Genomic DNA, 17,851 nt, shown 5'->3' with positions numbered 1-17,851 from the left:
TTCACACCAGCAGGAGCTTCAAAAAGTGATCGACTAAGTGGAGGGCCACAGTTGCCATGGGAACAGAGGCAAGCTTCATCCCTGTCATTAGTGAGCATCCCTGCCTTTGAGCTGTCTAGCCAAGGCCAGGAGGCAGCGGGGGCTGCATTGTGCTGTCCCTGAGAAGAAAAAGCCCAGCAAGACTGCTGCCCTGAGAGGCTGACTCTTGTTTCACATGGAAGCAGAGCTGACAGGTGACATCTGGGTCTGAGAAGATAGACAGCCAGGGGAAGCCTCTGCCATGAAGGGCTTTGGGACATCGTGAAGCTACTGGAGCCAGCAGTGGGGCCTCAGGGACAGGGGTTTGAGGGCAGGGAACAGGCCTGACAGCGGGCCTCCAAGGTGGCTCCCATCCCCCTTGGGGCCTGAGGGGTGAAGCCCTTCAGGAGGCAGCTCCACCTGGGATATTGATGTGAGGGAGCCTCTCAGGGTATGTATCCGTGATATTTTCAGGCCCATTCAGGCCTCTCAGGGGCCCTGGGACTGCCAGCTCGTTCCAAGTACATTGGGAGAGTTGACATTTAACCACTCAAGTGCAGAGGGAAAAATGGAAGTGAAGACACTATTGGCGGGCCTGGTGTCTGTAACGGGAAGGAGAATGGTATGGTATTTAATACAGCAGGTGTTAGACTGTAGACCTAGGCTCAAATCCTGGCACTGACACATCCCAGCTGTGTGACCCTGGGCAAATTACTTACTCTTTTTTTTTTTTTTTTTTTTGGCCATGCCACAGGGCATGCGGGATCTTGGTTCCCTGACCAGGGATCGAACCTGCACCCCCTGCAGTGGAAGTGTGGAGTCTTGACCACTGGACCGCCAGGGAAGTCCTGCAAATTACTTACTCCTTCTTTGCTTCTCAGTTCCTCCATCTGTAAGATGATGGTAATAATTTTACCTACATCATAGGACTACATGAGAATTGCGAGATAATGGATATAAAGTGTCATGCGTGGTACCAGGCACATAGTAGATATTCAATAAATGCAAGCTATTATTATTATTACTTCTGAATTTCAATTTGGTATTGATTCAGGGTTGTTTTTGTTCCCCCAGGCAGGGTCTCCTTATAAATTTGTGCTAAAAGTCAGTTTCTCCAAGTAGTACAATAGATGGTGACCATGACAACCGTAATATAGTGATGGGACTTATTTATCTTCCACGTATCCAGTGACTACTATGAAGGAGGAAATCAAAGCTCTACCCCAAAGTGCCAGGCCAAGGGCCTGGATTTTTTACTACAGACAGTTGGTAGCCATTGAAAATTTTGGAGGAAAGGAATGACTTGATCAGGAGAATGTGGATTTTTGTCCCTAAATGTGGATTTTGTACACTTGTAGGAATAGACTCTAAATATAATGACAATAGAATCTAAGTATAATGACAATATCTAAGTATAGTAACAATAATAACAATAGCTATCTGTTCTCGAGAGCTTATTATGCACCAGGCACTGTGCTAAGAGTTTCACTTGCCTTGTCTGCTGTGATCCTGACAACAACCTTACGAGGCGGGTACTATTATTATTTCCATTTTACAAGTAAGAAAACTGGGGTACCAAGAGGTTAACTCAGATAACTAAGTCACACAGCTAGCAAATGGCAGAGCTGGGCTGGAACACAGGCAATCTGGTTCCGACGTCTCACATTTAACCTGAACACTCTTGCCGTCTCTGAACCTGCAAGGAACTTGGAGCCCTGGGATGGGCGGGGGTGGGGTGGGGGTGGGTGGCAGCGCTGGTGCGCAGCCTGCCATTCTCTCTTTTAGGAGCCCCTCCATTTATCTGGATCTCAGTGGCCCCCACTCTCCATGTGATTCTCTGAGATTTCACCTCTTTCTTTGAAAGTCCCATCTGATGTGTGTGTGTGTGTGTGTGTGTGTGTGTGCGCGCGTGCACATATCTGCATGTGTGTGTATGTGTGAGAAAGAGAGAAACTTCAGCTGACCAGTCAGGACAGAAGCCTCTGGACATCAAAGTGGGCAGAGCCTCAGGTAGATGGATGGATGGGCTGGAGGCAAGCCTGGGACACGTTAGGCTAATTCTGCCCAAGGCTGGCAGAGGCCACAGCGGGAACTTCTGAGAAGGCGGAGAACAAGTCCTTTCATACGGCCTCCCTCTAGCGAGCTGGCCTTGAGGTGGGGCCGGGGTCGGGTGGGTGGAGGGTGGATGGTGTGCGGAGAGGGGAGGCCGCAGTCAGGCTGGGCAAACAGATTGGGCAGTGGCTGTGAGCACAGAGCGCCCATTGTGTATCCAGAGCTCTGCTTTCAATAATCTACTCGGAAGAATGTTTCATTGAGCACCAGAGAAAGGAGCCATTGAAATGCCCAGGGCCAGAGCCCAGTGAAGGGTTAAAGGCAAGGGGCTTTGGGTGCCCGGGCTCTTGCCACTCCAGGCTCAGATGTCTGATATGGGATTCTGACAGACAAGGGGCACTCAGCGAGACCACCAAGAGGGCCTGGAAGCAGGGGTCAGGGGAATGTGTGTCTCCCCTGGAAATGCTAAAGGGGAAATGCCCCAGCATCAAGGAGGAAAGCACTTTTCCTCCCAGAACCATTTTGCCCAAATACAGCGATATCCAGCAAGAACCGGGCCTCAACCTGCCCACTGGGGAGAATGGCTCACCTCGGCAGGCCGGTCTCTACCTGGACTTCTCACATGCACCCTTAACTGGGACCCTGGCAATACATTCTCCATAGGGCAGCCATCCTGGCTTTCTTAAACACTTCTGACCTTACCATTAATCATTAATTAATTATAATGAATGATGCACTAGTCAAGAGCGTGGGGGTTAAGGCGAGAACCAGGGGTTACTAGACGCGGTGAACAAGGGCACCTGTGGAATTTTCTCTTGCGGGAGGTCTTTGCTCTTCCATAGGAGGATACAGCCCACCTGTGAGAAAGGGAATTTCTGTGCTCCCACTTGTCGCGCTGCTTTCCCAAGTGCCACTCACCCTTTCAAGCTACAGAGGCTTATGGGGCTTGAAGTGCAGGGAACATAATGCTGGCATCTGAGGGCAGTGAGGAGGAGGTAGGAGGTGGATGAGCTAGACCTGTCCCTGGGGAGCATGCTCTATGGTTGCTGAGCCTGACCTCCAGCATCACAGCTGTGCAGGATCCTCCTCGCCACCCCAGAAGCACTGCAGAAGGTACTGCCTCCTGAGCCTGCAAATTCTGGGAGGATGTTCTACAATGGAAGCTGAGCTTACACCATGAACTTGTCATAGTAACCATTTTGGATAGAAAAAATAATTGATGCCTTCCCCAGTTTTCTTCAAAAGAGGATCCCGAACAGGATTTAAACTCTGGAGGGCGACCCGTCATTCATTTCTATGCTGGGTTGTGATCTGGTGATGCCCTTGGTTCTGTTCGCGTAGATATGGCTCTTTGCTTCTGCATCAAATGGCCCCAAACTCCCAGGCTTTGGGAACTCATCAGTCTGATTTTATGTTTATTCTTTTGTTTCTCCCTAATGTTTTCACTATGAAACTGTATTACTATAAAACAGGCAGGTGCCTCATGCCACCTTCTTATGTATTCCCTCTGAGCTGCTTCCAATATTCTTGGGCTGGCAAATGAAATCATTAGCCTTATAAGAATTGTATATGAAGTAAGAGTCAGTAGGCTTGGAGTGAGGAAGGCCTGAGGAGCTCTACTCTAAGTTAAGGGATTGAACTGTGTGACATTTTTGTCTGTCCAGAGGCCTTCTATGTTTTCTTGTAGCTCCTTGATTTGGTCCAGCATAGACAAATTGACTTCCAGAGGATGACAGCATGCATGATCTGTACATAAGATCTTTGCCAAGGTCAGTTAAGTCAGAAGGAAATAATAACTGTACTAAGATAATTTTACTTCAAAGACGGCCAAACATAACTTACACAGCTGCACACCTACACACATACACACCTACACAAGTACACACACACCTACGCACACACAGCCCCCTACACAAATACACACACACATACCACGCACAGCAAAGAAAGACAAAGGCACAAAAAAGACTCACCTGCGTTTCACTTTTATATCTCTGTGTCCTAAATAAATTGTCTGGGAATAAATAATTAGAATCATAACGTTTTCAAGTTGGAAAGAACTTTCAAAGTCCTTTAGCTTTGGTCCCCATTTTAGTTCAGGAATCTCTCTCCTATTACCTCCGGGACAGACGGGCACTTTTTCCCCTTCTTGCATAGTTCCAGTAATGAGGAACTCAGTGCTTTTTGAAGTCTGATTTCATCAATGGAAATCTCCAACAGCAAGTAACAACACCAACCCCTGCCACATCTGATCTGCATTTCGTGTGCATGTGTTAAGCTTCTAGTAGGGTTTTAATGTAGGTGTCCTTTGGGGGTTATGGCGTATGTGTGCACCTATGGGAATGGGGGGGTGGAACTTCCCTGTGGATGTTCCTGCTGTCAATCATCTTGGAATCATCTTGGATCCTGAGATAGAAACTGCAAAGGCTGGTTTAGCTGGAGAAGGGACTTCTGTTTCTCTGAGCCTTACTTCTTGGGTCTGAACTTAAGACATCTTGGAGTTCTTGCGATCTATCTGGATGGGGTAGGGCTGATGGACATTGTCCCAGGGAAGAGGACAGGTAGGCATACGGTAGAGAACACAAAGGGAAGATGAGTGAGCCACATTCTGAAAGTGCCATGACCTGGATTCACATTACTCTGTGTGTTTGTTTCCCGCTTTGTCATCCCTAAGCCTTTGGAAATGTCTGGCTTCAATGTTGTACCCTGGCCCAGTTGTGTAATGGCATTAAAGGAAGAGTTGAGGGTCAGAGTTTATTTCCCTAGAACATTAGAGGCGGGGGGGTGGGGATGGAGCCCTCTGAAGCCACTGTGGGTTTCAGTGATTACTGAGGGACTCGTCAAAGAAATGTGAATATTGGGGAACAAGAGTCCACCCACTCTTCTCCACATGGTGATTCACCCATCACAGCCATCCTTTTATTAAGCAAGCTGCCAGGTTTCCTACACAAGTAATCCCTTAAATTGGCCTGAAATCTGTTTCCCACTAACTTTCACCCACAGGACTCAGTCTTTTCTCTCAGAAGCACAGAGAACAATCATCATAACCACTGACATTCATCAAGTGCTTACTATGTGCTGGGCATTTACTGAGCACTGTGTTGTATCTCATTTATATTATCACCCCATTTTACAGATGAAGAAATTGAGGCTGAGGGAGGCAAAATAATTTGGCCAAGGCCTGACCTCAAATAAGTGCCAGGATTTGAACTCAAGCAGTCTGATGTCAGAGCCCACAGTCTTGAACTCTCAGAAAGTCTGCTTGTCTTGTCCCTGTGGCAGCTCCACAGAGATCTACAGCCCGTGGGCTGGCCTCCCTAGACCTATTTCTTCAAGTCTGAATCCCCACCCCAACCCCCTCGCTGTTTCTCCTTGTGCCATTTCTCAGGAGGAACTTTGTCAGTTCCTCCTGACCAAGGTCTGGGACAGACAATGCGAAGAGTACAAAACCCAAGTCCATCTGACCTCCTGTGACCTGTCCCACTTTGACACCCTGGACAGCCTCAGGCTGAAGCCTCCGGAAGCACCATTTTAGCTGCATTCCCCGCAGGAGGCTGTATTTTTCCTGTCCATCCTCAACATTTCTTCTGCCGGAACAACAGGCTCAGTTTTCCCTTCTGATAAATCTGGTCATCCTAAATCTGGGGCTTTGAGCAAACAGGAGTGGCCAGCCCCACGCAGCCCTCATTTCGAAATGCAGATTCACTTGGGCTGCTATTTTGGAGGTCTGGTTTCTTTCCCCACACACAGTGGTTTTAAAGAAAAGGGAAGGGAACACGGCAGAATATTGGCAGGGGAAAGATGCTGGGAGAGAAGACCCACCTGGGCAGTCTTTGTGTTTCAAAGTTCCCAAAACACGGGCTCTTGGAGAAGCTCTGTGAAAAAGAGGGTCCTCAGTCACATAAAATTGGGAAATACAGTTTTAGCAACCCCTACTTTTGGAGATGAGCATATTAAAGATTGAAGTTCCGGGAGTAAAAAAGCCTAACTAGTTTTGTTTAATTCAGTTTTCCCACTAAAAAAATACAGCCTCGTTAAAAATCTGGAAAACAATGATGCAGAGTGGAAGTTGCAAACAGGCGCCCGATGGCCTAAAATATTCCTCAGATAGGTTTGATTTGGCCTATACAGGGCTTCAATTTACTTTAAATTAGTTACTAGCTCTTAACAATTGGAATATTTCTCATAATAATCTGTATTTGGGTGTTCTCGGGAAAATCAGAAGATCTGGAAACACTGGTCCACATTCTTTCATGAAAACAGTCAGCTGGACACGAGGCTGAGGTCTTTTGCACCATGCAGTCCCTGCCTTCCTCGGCCAACACGGTGGCCTCTCTGCTTTACTCATTTGTGATACTTGCCTGGCCCAGGAGTTCCCCAACCTTGCTTTCCCTGCTGTGGAGATTTCCTTGGGTGAGTGTTGGCCTGGGCGACCTCTGAGGCCCCTTCATCTATTCATCCCTGCAATACGTACTGATCGAGCTTCTGGAGCCTGTGGAGAACAAGATGTATACAACAGCTTCTGTCCTCAGGATTCTAGGGCTGCCAGTCTAAGATTCAAGCTGTCAATTGAAGAACCTCCGAGGAGGGGGAGCGGTTGGGGAGAGAGGTAAGCCCCCGGCAAGGCCAGAACCTATTTCTGGTGCTTGCCAAAGTCGGTGCTTGCCAAAGTCGTCCCTACTCTCCATTGCTGTCTCTACTGCCACTCAGCCAGCCGCTGTTAGCCCCAAGAGGGAAGAAGCCACCAACTTGCTCGTGATTTAGACGAGTTCCCGGCCATCTCAGGGCCTCAGTTTCACCAGCTGTAGAATGACCGGCTTGGCATAGAAGATTATGCGCCTCCCTTCCAGGACTGGCACTCAGAGAAGCTAAGACTCCATGATCGAGGAATGTCCGACCGGGCCATTCCAGAGCTGTTCCATCGAATTCCGCGCAGCCCCCTCCCTCCTTTCCCCAGTCTGGGCCAGGGCGGAGGCTGGAGCCAGAGGGCCCAGCCGACCCGGGCTTCCCGCCCGGGGGCGGGGCCGCCGCTGGACGCCCCGCCCCTCTACCTGGGGCTCGGCCCCGGCAGATGTTACAACTTTTTCGTATTCTCTCCCGCGGTGTCCCCCGCAGACCCGCCCAGCCCGTGCTTCCTCCCCCTTCCCCGCTGGGGTCCTGCCCACCACCCTACGGAGCCGACAGTTCTCCGGTCTCCGGGCGGGGCGAGAGGCTGGGCCAGGGGCTGGAGGGTCGGGAGGAGGAGAAAGGGAAAGCAGAGGCGAGAGAAATTAGGAGACGGGAGAAATCGAGGGCTAGAAGGAAGAGGGGAGTCAGAGGATGGTGGAGAGCACTTTTTGGAAGCCGCCACACCAAGTCTCAGGCTGGCCTGGCTGAACTGGGGGCGAGGGAGCACGGGCGGCGCAGAGCTGGCGCTCAGGCAGCGGGAGGCAGCTCGGCGCGGGCCTGACCTCCCCAGAGCGCCCCGCTGCGGCCGCGCAGGTCCGGCCTCACAGTCCAGGCAGTCGCGGGCTGGCCGCTGGGCCTCCCCTGGGGACGCTGAGCGCTCTCGCGGTGTCCGGGCGGGCTGGCCAGAGGGCGTGCGGGCCGTGCGCCCTGGGCGCGCGAGGCGGTGAGGCCCTGGGAGCCCTGCGCGCCGGAACGCACGGGCCGGCATGGCGATGCACGCCCTCACCGGCTTCTCTCTGGTCAGCCTGCTCAGCTTCGGCTACCTGTCCTGGGACTGGGCCAAGCCGAGCCTAGTGGCTGACGCGCCCGCGGAGGCCGGCGATCAGCCCTCGGTCGCTCCACGCCAGCCTCCCCACATCATCTTCATCCTCACCGACGACCAGGGCTACCACGACGTGGGCTACCATGGCTCAGATATCGAAACCCCTACGTTGGACCGGCTGGCAGCCGAGGGTGTCAAGTTGGAGAATTATTATATCCAGCCCATCTGCACGCCTTCGCGGAGCCAACTTCTCACGGGCAGGTAGGCATGGCCCAAGCCACTGATGCTGGTGGTTCAAGCCCCAAATAAACCCAACTGTAGGTTTCACTTGTACCGACATTACCCCCACCGGGAAGCTCGGGCTCACAGCCAGTTCTGTCCCCAATTGGCTGTGATCATTAGTAAGTCCTTTGCCCTTTATGGGCCTCAGTTTCCCTACTGTACGCTGAATGCGTTGGATCATCTTTGGGGTCTTCTCCCTCTGATGTTCTAGGACATTCAAACTCCACGCCATGTGAAGGAGACATCTGGTCATCTCTTTGTTAGAGGGACATGGCAGCCTCTGACACTTAGCTTTGAGTGCTGCTTCTATTTACACACCCTGAGACTCTGAGCAAATCACTTAACTCCTCCAAGCCTCAGTTTCCTTGTCCATAAAATGGGGTGAACAGTTTTAAATCTTGGAAAGGAGTGGTGAGGATGAAACCAGTTGCATATAGCCTGCTTGGCTATCAATAAATGGCAGCCTCTACGTCACTGGAGGGATTAGGGTCCCCAAATTGTTTGATGACAACATTGGGAGGAAGCCAAGGAGTTGATAGGTGGAGGAGAAAGACACACACAGGATGCAGTGACCTGTGTAGCCTTAGGCTAGTCACTTCATTTCTCAAAGCCTCTGTTTTTTCATCTGCAAAATCCTCCCAAGTTGGCTGGGGGCCCCAAGGAGATGTGCTGCTTTCTCCATAAGGAGTTGTCCACAGGCAAGGTGGTAGGATTACAGGATTAAAAGAGCAGGGAAACAGGAGGCGTGTGTGTGTGTGTGTGTGTGTGTGTGTGTGTAGAAGGCAAAACGCTGGCCACTTAGGAGAAAATCCTTTGGCACGGCTGAAGCTAATCCTTGGATGGGGCATGCTTTCTCCCAAGTTCTACCCAAAAGCCACTAGTGTGATCTCAGAAACCAGAGCCATAGTCTCCCTGTTTCCTGGATGGGAGAAGCTGAGGCACAGAATCAGGGAGGGCCAAACTCGATGCCTGTGCCAAACTTTGGGGTCTGTAGGAGAGAGGACTGAGAGGCCAGGTGCTTTAGAGGGGCCCTGGAGCTGGGAGTCAAAAGGGATGCCTTTTCTTTCTTCCGTCTGCTGCTCAGCATTGAGCTCTAGGAACTGGGAAAGAGAACAGGAAAGAGGAAGGGACACCAGTGTAAGTGTTGAGGGTTGGGGGCTGATGGTAAAGACCAAGTGTTGACCAACCTCCAGAAGAGGGAGGAGGAATCTGCATTCCTGAGAATTGTGCACATGTTTGCATTTCTCTCCAAGAGATGACTTTTGGTTTAAGCAGGGGAATGAACAGCATGCAGGGCAGTGTTCCAGCCCCCCCAGCACTTCCCCACCCCCCCCGAATCTGCAAAGTTAGCTGAGCGTGGCTGGGCAGCGTCTGCCCTCCGTCCCCTGCAGCTGGCTCCATCTGACTGATGCTGACTACTCTCATTAGTGTTTGTTAGTGCGTCCAGTTGTGTTTGGTAAAGCTGGAGAGAGACAGTTTCCTGCATTACTCACTTGCAGACAGGCTGTGGTGACTTAGCTGGCCCACCCACTTTATGAACCAATGTTCCATGGCGCCCAGCCCCTATGAAGAGAGGCTCGCTGTGACTCAGGGGCCTAGGGTACTTCCTGTATCAAATCTAATCGTTCATTAGCTTGACTGAGGTCTGCAGAGGCCACGTCACTGAGAGATTTTGAGCATGAGTCTCAGAGACCTGAGCTCAAGGCTCAGCTCCACTGCTTGCCAGCTGTCTGAACTTGGGCCCGTTGCTGCACTTTTGGGAGTCTCAGTTTTGTCACCTGTAGAATGGAGCTAATAGCAGTCTTCACTGTAGGTTTCTTATGCAAAGTAAGTGAAATAGTGTGTGCGGCATATAGTGTTAAAAATGGCAGTAGTGGGTCTTCCCTGGTGGCGCAGTGGTTAAGAATCCGCCTGCCGATGCAGGGGACACGGGTTCGAGCCGTGGTCCGGGAAGATTCCACAACTAAGCCCATGCGCCACAACTACTGAGCCCGTGTGCCACAACTACTGAGGCCCTCCCACCTAGAGCCTGTGCTCCGCAACAAGAGAAGCCACTGCAATGAGAAGCCCGCGCACCGCAACAAAGAGTAGCCTCCGCTCGCCATAACTAGAGAAAGCCCATGTGCAGCAATGAAGACCCAACGCAGCCATAAATAAATAAATAAATGGCAGTAGTAGCTAATGATAGCTAACAACCAAAACAGCTTTATTTTTTTTGCGGTCACTTTTGGAGAAGGACACAATTCAACTCACCCCAGCAGTGAAGCAACGGGGCCAACAGGCTCCAACTTTTTTTTTTTAAATTTATTTTATTATTTTATTTTTTGGCTGCGTTGGGTCTTCGTTGCTGCGCGCGGGCTTTCTCTGGTTGCGGCGAGCGAGGGCTAATCTTCGTTGCAGTGCGCGGGCTTCTCACTGTGGTGGCTTCTCTTGTTGCGGAGCACAGGCTCTAGGCGCGGGGTCTTCGGTAGTTGTGGCACGGGGGCTTCAGTAGCTGTGGCTCGTGGGCTCTAGAGCACAGGCTCAGTAGTTGTGGCGCACGGACTTCGTTGCCCTGCGGCATGTGGGATCTTCCTGGACCAGAGCTCAAACCCATGTCCCCTGCGTTGGCAGGCGGATTCTTAACCACTGTGCCACCAGGGAAGCCCCTGGAGTCAGACTGCTGGGGATACAAATCCCAACTCCAATTACTAATTGTGTGAATCACTGGACAAATGACTTAATTTACTGAGCCTCAGTTTTCTTATTTGGGAGACGGAAATAATAATAACGATAGGCACCCCCTAGGTTACGGTGAGGATTTAGTGAGATAATTCCTATAAAGGGCTTAGCACAATGCTGAGCATACAGCAAGTGCTTGGTGTCAGCTTTTATTATTGTTGTTGCTATGATTAGCCTGGGTTCAACTCTTAACTCCCCAACTTCCTAGCTGTGTGATACTGCACGGGTGGCTTAACCATTCTGAGCTTATTCCTCCTCATCTGTAAGATGACAATGATACCTGCTTCAGTTGATTTTGAGGATTCAATGAGATAATGCATTTGAAGTGCTTGGCACATTTGATAACACCTACTGGTTACTGTTACTTTGCTTACTGGTAGCGCTTGGATCAGAGCCTACCTCAGGGTGAGTGTTGGGGGTTGGGTGGCCAGAGCAGCGGTTTCTGGCTCACTGGTGCCTTCTGTGTCCTCCCCTCTTCCCACCAGATACCAGATCCACACAGGACTGCAGCATTCCATCATCCGCCCTCGGCAGCCCAACTGCCTGCCCCTGGACCAGGTAACACTGCCCCAGAAGCTGCAGGAGCTGGGTTACTCTACCCACATGGTGGGCAAGTGGCACCTGGGCTTCTACCGGAAGGAGTGCCTGCCCACCCGCCGGGGCTTTGACACCTTTCTGGGCTCTCTCACAGGCAACGTGGACTACTACACCTATGACAACTGCGACGGCCCGGGGGTGTGCGGCTTTGACCTGCACGAGGGCGAGAGTGTGGCCTGGGGGCTCAGCGGCCAGTACTCCACTCTGCTCTATGCCCAGCGCGTCAGCCACATCTTAGCCAGCCACAGCCCCCGGCGGCCTCTCTTCCTCTATGTGGCCTTCCAGGCGGTCCACACACCCCTGCAGTCCCCTCGCGAGTACCTGTACCGCTACCGCACCATGGGCAACGTGGCCCGGCGGAAGTATGCGGCCATGGTGACCTGCATGGATGAGGCCGTGCGCAATATCACCTGGGCCCTCAGGCGCTATGGTTTCTACGACGACAGTGTTATCATCTTCTCCAGTGACAATGGTGGCCAGACCTTCTCGGGGGGCAGCAACTGGCCACTGCGAGGACGCAAGGGCACTTACTGGGAAGGGGGTGTGCGGGGCCTGGGCTTCGTCCACAGCCCCCTGCTCAAGCGAAAGCGATGGATAAGCCGGGCGCTGGTGCACATCACTGACTGGTACCCGACCCTGGTGGGTCTGGCGGGTGGCACCGCCTCGGCAGCCGATGGGCTGGACGGCTATGATGTGTGGCCAGCCATCAGCGAGGGCCGGGCCTCGCCACGCACGGAGATCCTGCACAACATTGACCCGCTCTACAACCATGCCCGGCATGGCTCCCTGGAGGGTGGCTTCGGCATCTGGAACACTGCCGTGCAGGCCGCCATCCGCGTGGGCGAGTGGAAGCTGCTGACGGGAGACCCGGGCTACGGCGACTGGATCCCACCCCAGACGCTGGCTGCCTTCCCCGGCAGCTGGTGGAACCTGGAGCGGATGGCCAGCGCCCGCCAGGCTGTGTGGCTCTTCAACATCAGTGCTGACCCCTACGAACGGGAGGACCTCGCTGGCCAGCGGCCGGATGTGGTCCGAGCCCTGCTGGCCCGCTTGGCGGACTATAACCGCACAGCCATCCCCGTGCGCTACCCAGCTGAGAATCCGCGAGCCCATCCTGACTTTAATGGGGGTGCTTGGGGGCCCTGGGCCAGTGATGAGGAAGAAGATGAAGAAGAGGAGGAAAGCAGGGCTCGAAGCCTTTCCCGAGGGCACCGTAAGAAAAAATGCAAGATTTGCAAGCTGCGATCCTTTTTCCGTAAACTCAACACCAGGCTGATGTCCCACCGGATCTGATGGGGGGAGGTGAGGTCCTTCCCCGCGCAAGCCTGGCCCTGGTCCTCACCAGCGAGGGGCCCCAGGTCAAGTCCTCATCTTCAGGGAAATGGAGGGCGTCGAGCCCCTCAGTTGAAGGGTGGGGAGCTTGGTTTAGGAGTCGGGAGAGAATAAACTAGACTGGGATCCCTGGGTCCCAGTCCCACCTCTCCGTTGACTTGCTCTGTGACCTCGAGTGACCTGCATGAGCTCTCTGGGCCTCAGTTTCCTCATCTGGAGAATGAGCTCTAAGAGCTTTGTCGCTCTGTGGTGTGGACCTGGTGCCTGGGGCTGTGGTGGAGTTCCCATCAACTTTGTCGCCTCCTAGCGCACTTAAGGCCTTGCTCTTGAACCCTGGACCTCTGTGGTACTTCTTGGGTGAGGGACCACCTGGAGGCAGCGCCAGGCCTGGACCCCAGCCGAGGCGTGGTGATGTGGCCGCTCTCTGAAGGGACCTGGGGGTGACCTTCCTGGATCTTCATGTGGCCTGGGCTAGTCCTGGGAACAGACTAGTGGTGGGAGCAGTGGTGGTGAGCTCGTCTTCCTGGGAGGGAAGGGGAGGACTGGGCATGGCTATTAGCTCCTGCAGGATCAAACTGTGAAAAGAGCCGTGCACCCACAATCAGGACATCTGGGTTCTACTCTGACCTTCGGCCCAGTCCTTTTCCCCTGGGCCTCGATTTCCCCACCTGCAATGGGAGTGCTAGCCCTGGCTCTGCCTACCTCACAGGCCTGTAGAGGACTGGCCGAGGTAATGGTTGTGGAGGAACCCGTGAACTTGATTAAAACGCAGTAACACGGAAGCGAGGGCTGCAGTGCGGTTGCGAGCTCACGTGGGTGTGTGCACGTGCGTCCTGGGCCAGGCGTGAGCTCACTGTTGGTCCAGGGAATGGGAGAGGAGGTGGGCGCCCTGGGCAGGGGCAGAACGTATGGGACCTGGTCACAGAGCCACTGTGGGGCCTCGGCAAATCTCAGGCCCGCTCCGGGCCTCACTGTCCCTGTGTACAGTGGACAAGCTGAGAGCCCTTCCCCTAGGTGTTCTGGGCGCCCCTAGGTGTGTGAGTGTTGGGGGACACGGGCTGGGCGGTGGGGAGAAGAGGCATGGGGGTCTCGGGGCTCGCTGGCTGTGTAGCGGGCCTCTATCCGCACACTGCGTTCTGCATATCTCCCTTCAGCTTCCAGTCGGTGCAGCGTGTGTAGGCGAAAGCCCTGCTGTGAATTTTGAAAATAGTTATTTTTGTCTCTGGCAAAGGAGGCCTGTTAGGACTCGTCAGCATGTGGATGAGCGGGACGGGTGGGGTGGGTGCGGTGCAGTGAGGGGGCTTCAAGAATTGGTTACAGAGCTGCATCCCTACTGCAGAGGTTACTGAGCCCAGGAGGGAGGGGCCGGCCTGGGGCTGCGGGGTGGAGGTGACCGTCCATGTCCTGGGGCCCTTCCTCCCAGCCCTGCTCTCTTTACCTCTTATGGCCTCCCCCCAACTGGAACCCTTCTCTGTCTCCAGGATGTTGATGCCTGGGTCATGATGGGGCAGGGGCAGGACCAGCTGGGGCCTCTGGGTTCCGGCCACCCCCAGTTCTTCTGCCTGCTCTGGAGGGAAACTCTGAAGTCCCAGGTCTGGCATACCCCAGGGATGGGTTATCCATGGTCTGCCCATGACCCAAGATATTCCAGCTCTGCCGGGCCCTTGTCCCAGCTGCGTGGGCTGGCCCTCCCAGAGTGGCATGGATTCAGGGCTCCCCTGCCGCTCCAGGCTTACACCAGGTGAGTGGAGGCCTCTCCTGTGTCTGCTGAGTTGGCCCTGCCCAAGGTGGCCCAGCCTCCAGCTCCAGCCCTGCTTCTCTTCCTGGGTCTCTGCCTTTTGGGGCCACAAGTGCAGGACCATAGAAGGCCAATTTCCGCTCTTCCCTAGGCACCAAGGCCTACCCCCTGTGGCCAATATGGCCCCAAACATGGAGAGTCCAGCTGGGGCTGGGGGCTAGGGGCTGGCGCCTGCTCCCCGTGCCCTGAGAAGGAGGCTTGATCTTATCTTAAACCCAGCCTAGAGCTCATCTGCCTGAGTCCTGCCTAACCCAGAACCCAGCTAACAGCCCAGGAGCCCCACTGAAGCTTCAGTCTGTAACCCCGTCCACAGCCCAGCAGTCCCCAAGCCTGCCTAACTGGGGCACCGGCAGCTGGCCGGGGCCTGGGATTCGTTGCCCAGGATGAGGGGCAACTCAGGGCTCAGGGCGTTGTGACGAGAGGCTCAGCCTGCTTGCTGTGGCATCTGCTCTGCCCAGCAATCAGCATGGCCCCCGACCCCCTTCTTCCCACCCCCTCTGGCTCCTGCCTTCCCCCCAGCCAGGGCACCTGGGTCTGGACTCTGTGTCAGGCCCTTGAATGGCATCTCCAGGCAGATGCTTGTACCGCCTACGGTGAGGAGGGGTGGAAGGAAGGGCAGGCCAGAGGCAGCTCTGGCCCCTTAGGGGAGTGGAGCCTGGAGATGCCAGACAGGCCCCCTCTTTCCCCCTTGGCTGATCTGCCAGCCAGATAGTTTAGAGCCAGGGGCGGCCCTGTCGGAGTTGGGCCCTGTCTGTGGAGCCCTGGGCAGGGATGACCAGTCCCTTAGGAGCCAGGAGAGAGCCCTAACCTGGCTGGAGGAGCGGGGCTCTGGGCCCCACTCTGGGCCTTGGCACTATTTCCTCTTCTTGGTTGGTGCCTTTGGGTACCTTGGGACCTAGTCAAGTAGCCCTGAGTGCAGGAAAGAGCGGGGCAGGGAGGGGAAGGGAAGGAGCGCTGCTGGGGGCGTCAGTCATTCCGGCTTGTCGTCCTGACTGCCCCGGACTTGTGCGACTGCAGGAGGGCAGCTTCCTCTCTCTGGGCCTCAGTCCCCTGTCTGTAAGGGGCCTGGGCCAAGTGGAGTCCAAGGAACACAGGGTAGGGTGCTGCAGTCAAACAAACCTTATATTGGTTAAGTCCCGCCACATCTCTGCAAAACGGGTGATGATTGTACCTCTCTCACGGACATTTGTTATGAGGTATAAATAGTGCAATATGTAAAGTGCTTAGCACAGGGCTTGGCTCTGAAGTGGAAAGAACTATTTTTCACGTCCTTGGAGTCAGTGAAGGAACATCTTGTCTTTACATTTCTCAGGAAGGAATGGAGGCCCCACTGGGAAAAAGACCTGCCGTACACACTGACAGCCAATGGCAGGACTTGAACTTGGGTCCTTGAGCTGAAGACTGTGCCGTGCAGACATGGGCCCAGTAGCTGTGGTTCTCTGTCCCTTGGCTCCCTGTGTCCTTCTCCCCTGCAAGGAGTGCCACGTATGTGGGACACCTCAGGGGACTGAGCTGCTCCCTGACCCCTGGCTCCTCTCCCTTCTGAGTGCGAGGCTGGCATGACTTACTGCAAGTAATGAACCAAATCACTCTCCACCTAGACCCTCTGCAGAATCATTTCTCTCTTGGCCCACTTTCCACCGATTCTGCCCCCATGCTCACTGCCCTTAATGGGACAGGCCTCGTGGGGACCGCGCAGATGGCACGTTTTCTGTGGTGCCTACCCAGACCCTGCAGGACCCTGAGGCACTCGGGCGTGTGTGTGTGAGCACACGTGGAGGCTGTGCAAGGTGGGATTTGAGTCGGGTGTCACCCCTGCTGTGGCCCAGGAACTTGGCCCTGGTCCCCGTTTGTCCCTCTCCAGCTCCATGGGGTACAGCCTGTGTTCCAGTTCCCTGTCCTAGCGTGTCAGAGCCAAGCTCAGTGCCCTCCAGGGCTCCCGCCCCTGGCCACCAGCAAGTGGCAGGCAGGCCTGCTCTTGAGTACGGCACGCAAGTTGCAGCTGGGGGCACACGTGCTGGCTCTCCTGCTGCCACATCCCTGGGAAGTGGGGAGTCTGGCAGAAACAGTCTCCCTGCTGCAATCAGCGGCTCGTGCTCTCAGCGCCACCGAGGCAGGGCTGGCTCCTTGCTGCCCGCTGCCACCGGGCACAGCTGCCAGCTTCTCGGGCTCAGGGGAGGCAGTGAATTAGCGGTTGTGCCTCCTTGGCAGGGCAACAGTTACAGTCAGGTTGGGGGTGCCTGTCTGAGGCAGTGCCCACACCCCTGTGCTAGGCTCTCGAAGGTTCGGAGGGGTGTGTGTGTGTGTGTGTGTGTGTGTGTGTGTGTGTGTGTGTAAGAGAGTTGCCAAGGAGACCTTTTCCTCTTCTCCCTTCTCTTCCTCCCTCTCCGTCCTCTTCAGGCATCTCGGCACCATCAGGATCCTACAACCTGGGTCCTGCCCATCCCCCCAGGACCGTGTGCACAGGATCCAGGCCAGCACCGGAAGGGAGAGAAGGATGAATGAGACTGAGAGAAAGAGAGGAAGGGAGATAGAAACAAGAAAGGGGATGAAAAGGAATAGGAAGGATAGGGACACCTGAGAAGGAACAGCTCAGGGGAAGGAAAGGAGTGGTGAGGAGAGGGGAGAGGATCAGGCCAGCTCCAAGCCAAGCAGGACTATCACCTCCTTTATTCAGAACATTAGATTCCCATTAATACAGCCTCAGGGCACAGTTGCCTTTTGTCTTATTTTTTAATTTCTAAAGCACCATTAGGTTGACACCTGACAAGCTGGAGGCCTTGTGACCCCTGCCTTCTAGCCCCAGTCCTTCGTTCTATTGGAATTCTGCAAACCAGGCCAGGGCAAGGTGATGTTCAAACCATGAGCTCAACTCCAGTGGGGACTCAGAGAATGGTACCCAAAGTGCTGGGACTTGAAGATAGCGATGTGTACTTGCATGATTCAGAGAGAGCAGTGTGAAGACGGAGGGACTTTTGAGTCCCTTAATAAGAATAATTTCCCATCTATTGAGCATTTACAGTGTGTCAGACACTGTGCTCATCTCATTTAATCCTGAGCACAGCCCTGGAGCTAGGGAATGTTTTACTCTATTTTGCTGATTAAGAAATTGAGACACAGGGAAGCTAGGATACCCGTCCCAAATCACACAACCTATAGGTCATGGAGTCACTCTAACCACTGCAGAACGCTGCCTCTCCTCTCCTCTGGGCAATGATGCAAGTGCCCTCCGTGGTGACTGAGGACTGTTCCAGTGCTTTCGTGTGTGGTAGCCATCCCCTCCTGGCGACAGGCTAGAGGGTCTGGGACACGGAGGTGGCGGTGCAGCCCTTCCTCCAGGT

General features: G+C 54.1%; 1 protein-coding gene across 1 annotated transcript; it reads left to right on the top strand.

The window, feature by feature from the left end:
- Positions 1-7,182: 7,182 nt before the first annotated feature.
- On the top strand, positions 7,183-17,830 carry ARSI (arylsulfatase family member I). The gene is made up of 2 exons (XM_022590278.2): positions 7,183-8,041; positions 11,269-17,830. Exons 1-2 carry the CDS (start codon positions 7,725-7,727, stop codon positions 12,671-12,673), a joined length of 1,722 nt encoding a protein of 573 aa, XP_022445986.1. The 5' UTR covers positions 7,183-7,724; the 3' UTR covers positions 12,674-17,830.
- Positions 17,831-17,851: the final 21 nt, after the last annotated feature.

This window comes from Delphinapterus leucas, chromosome 3 (assembly GCF_059928025.1).
Source record: "Delphinapterus leucas isolate spDelLeu-1000000601 "Yukka" chromosome 3, BTC_Dleu_Yukka2, whole genome shotgun sequence".
Taxonomy (NCBI): Eukaryota; Metazoa; Chordata; class Mammalia; order Artiodactyla; family Monodontidae; genus Delphinapterus; species Delphinapterus leucas.
The sequence above is the reverse complement of the archived record's forward strand: the minus strand, read 5'-3'. Positions and strand labels throughout refer to the sequence as shown.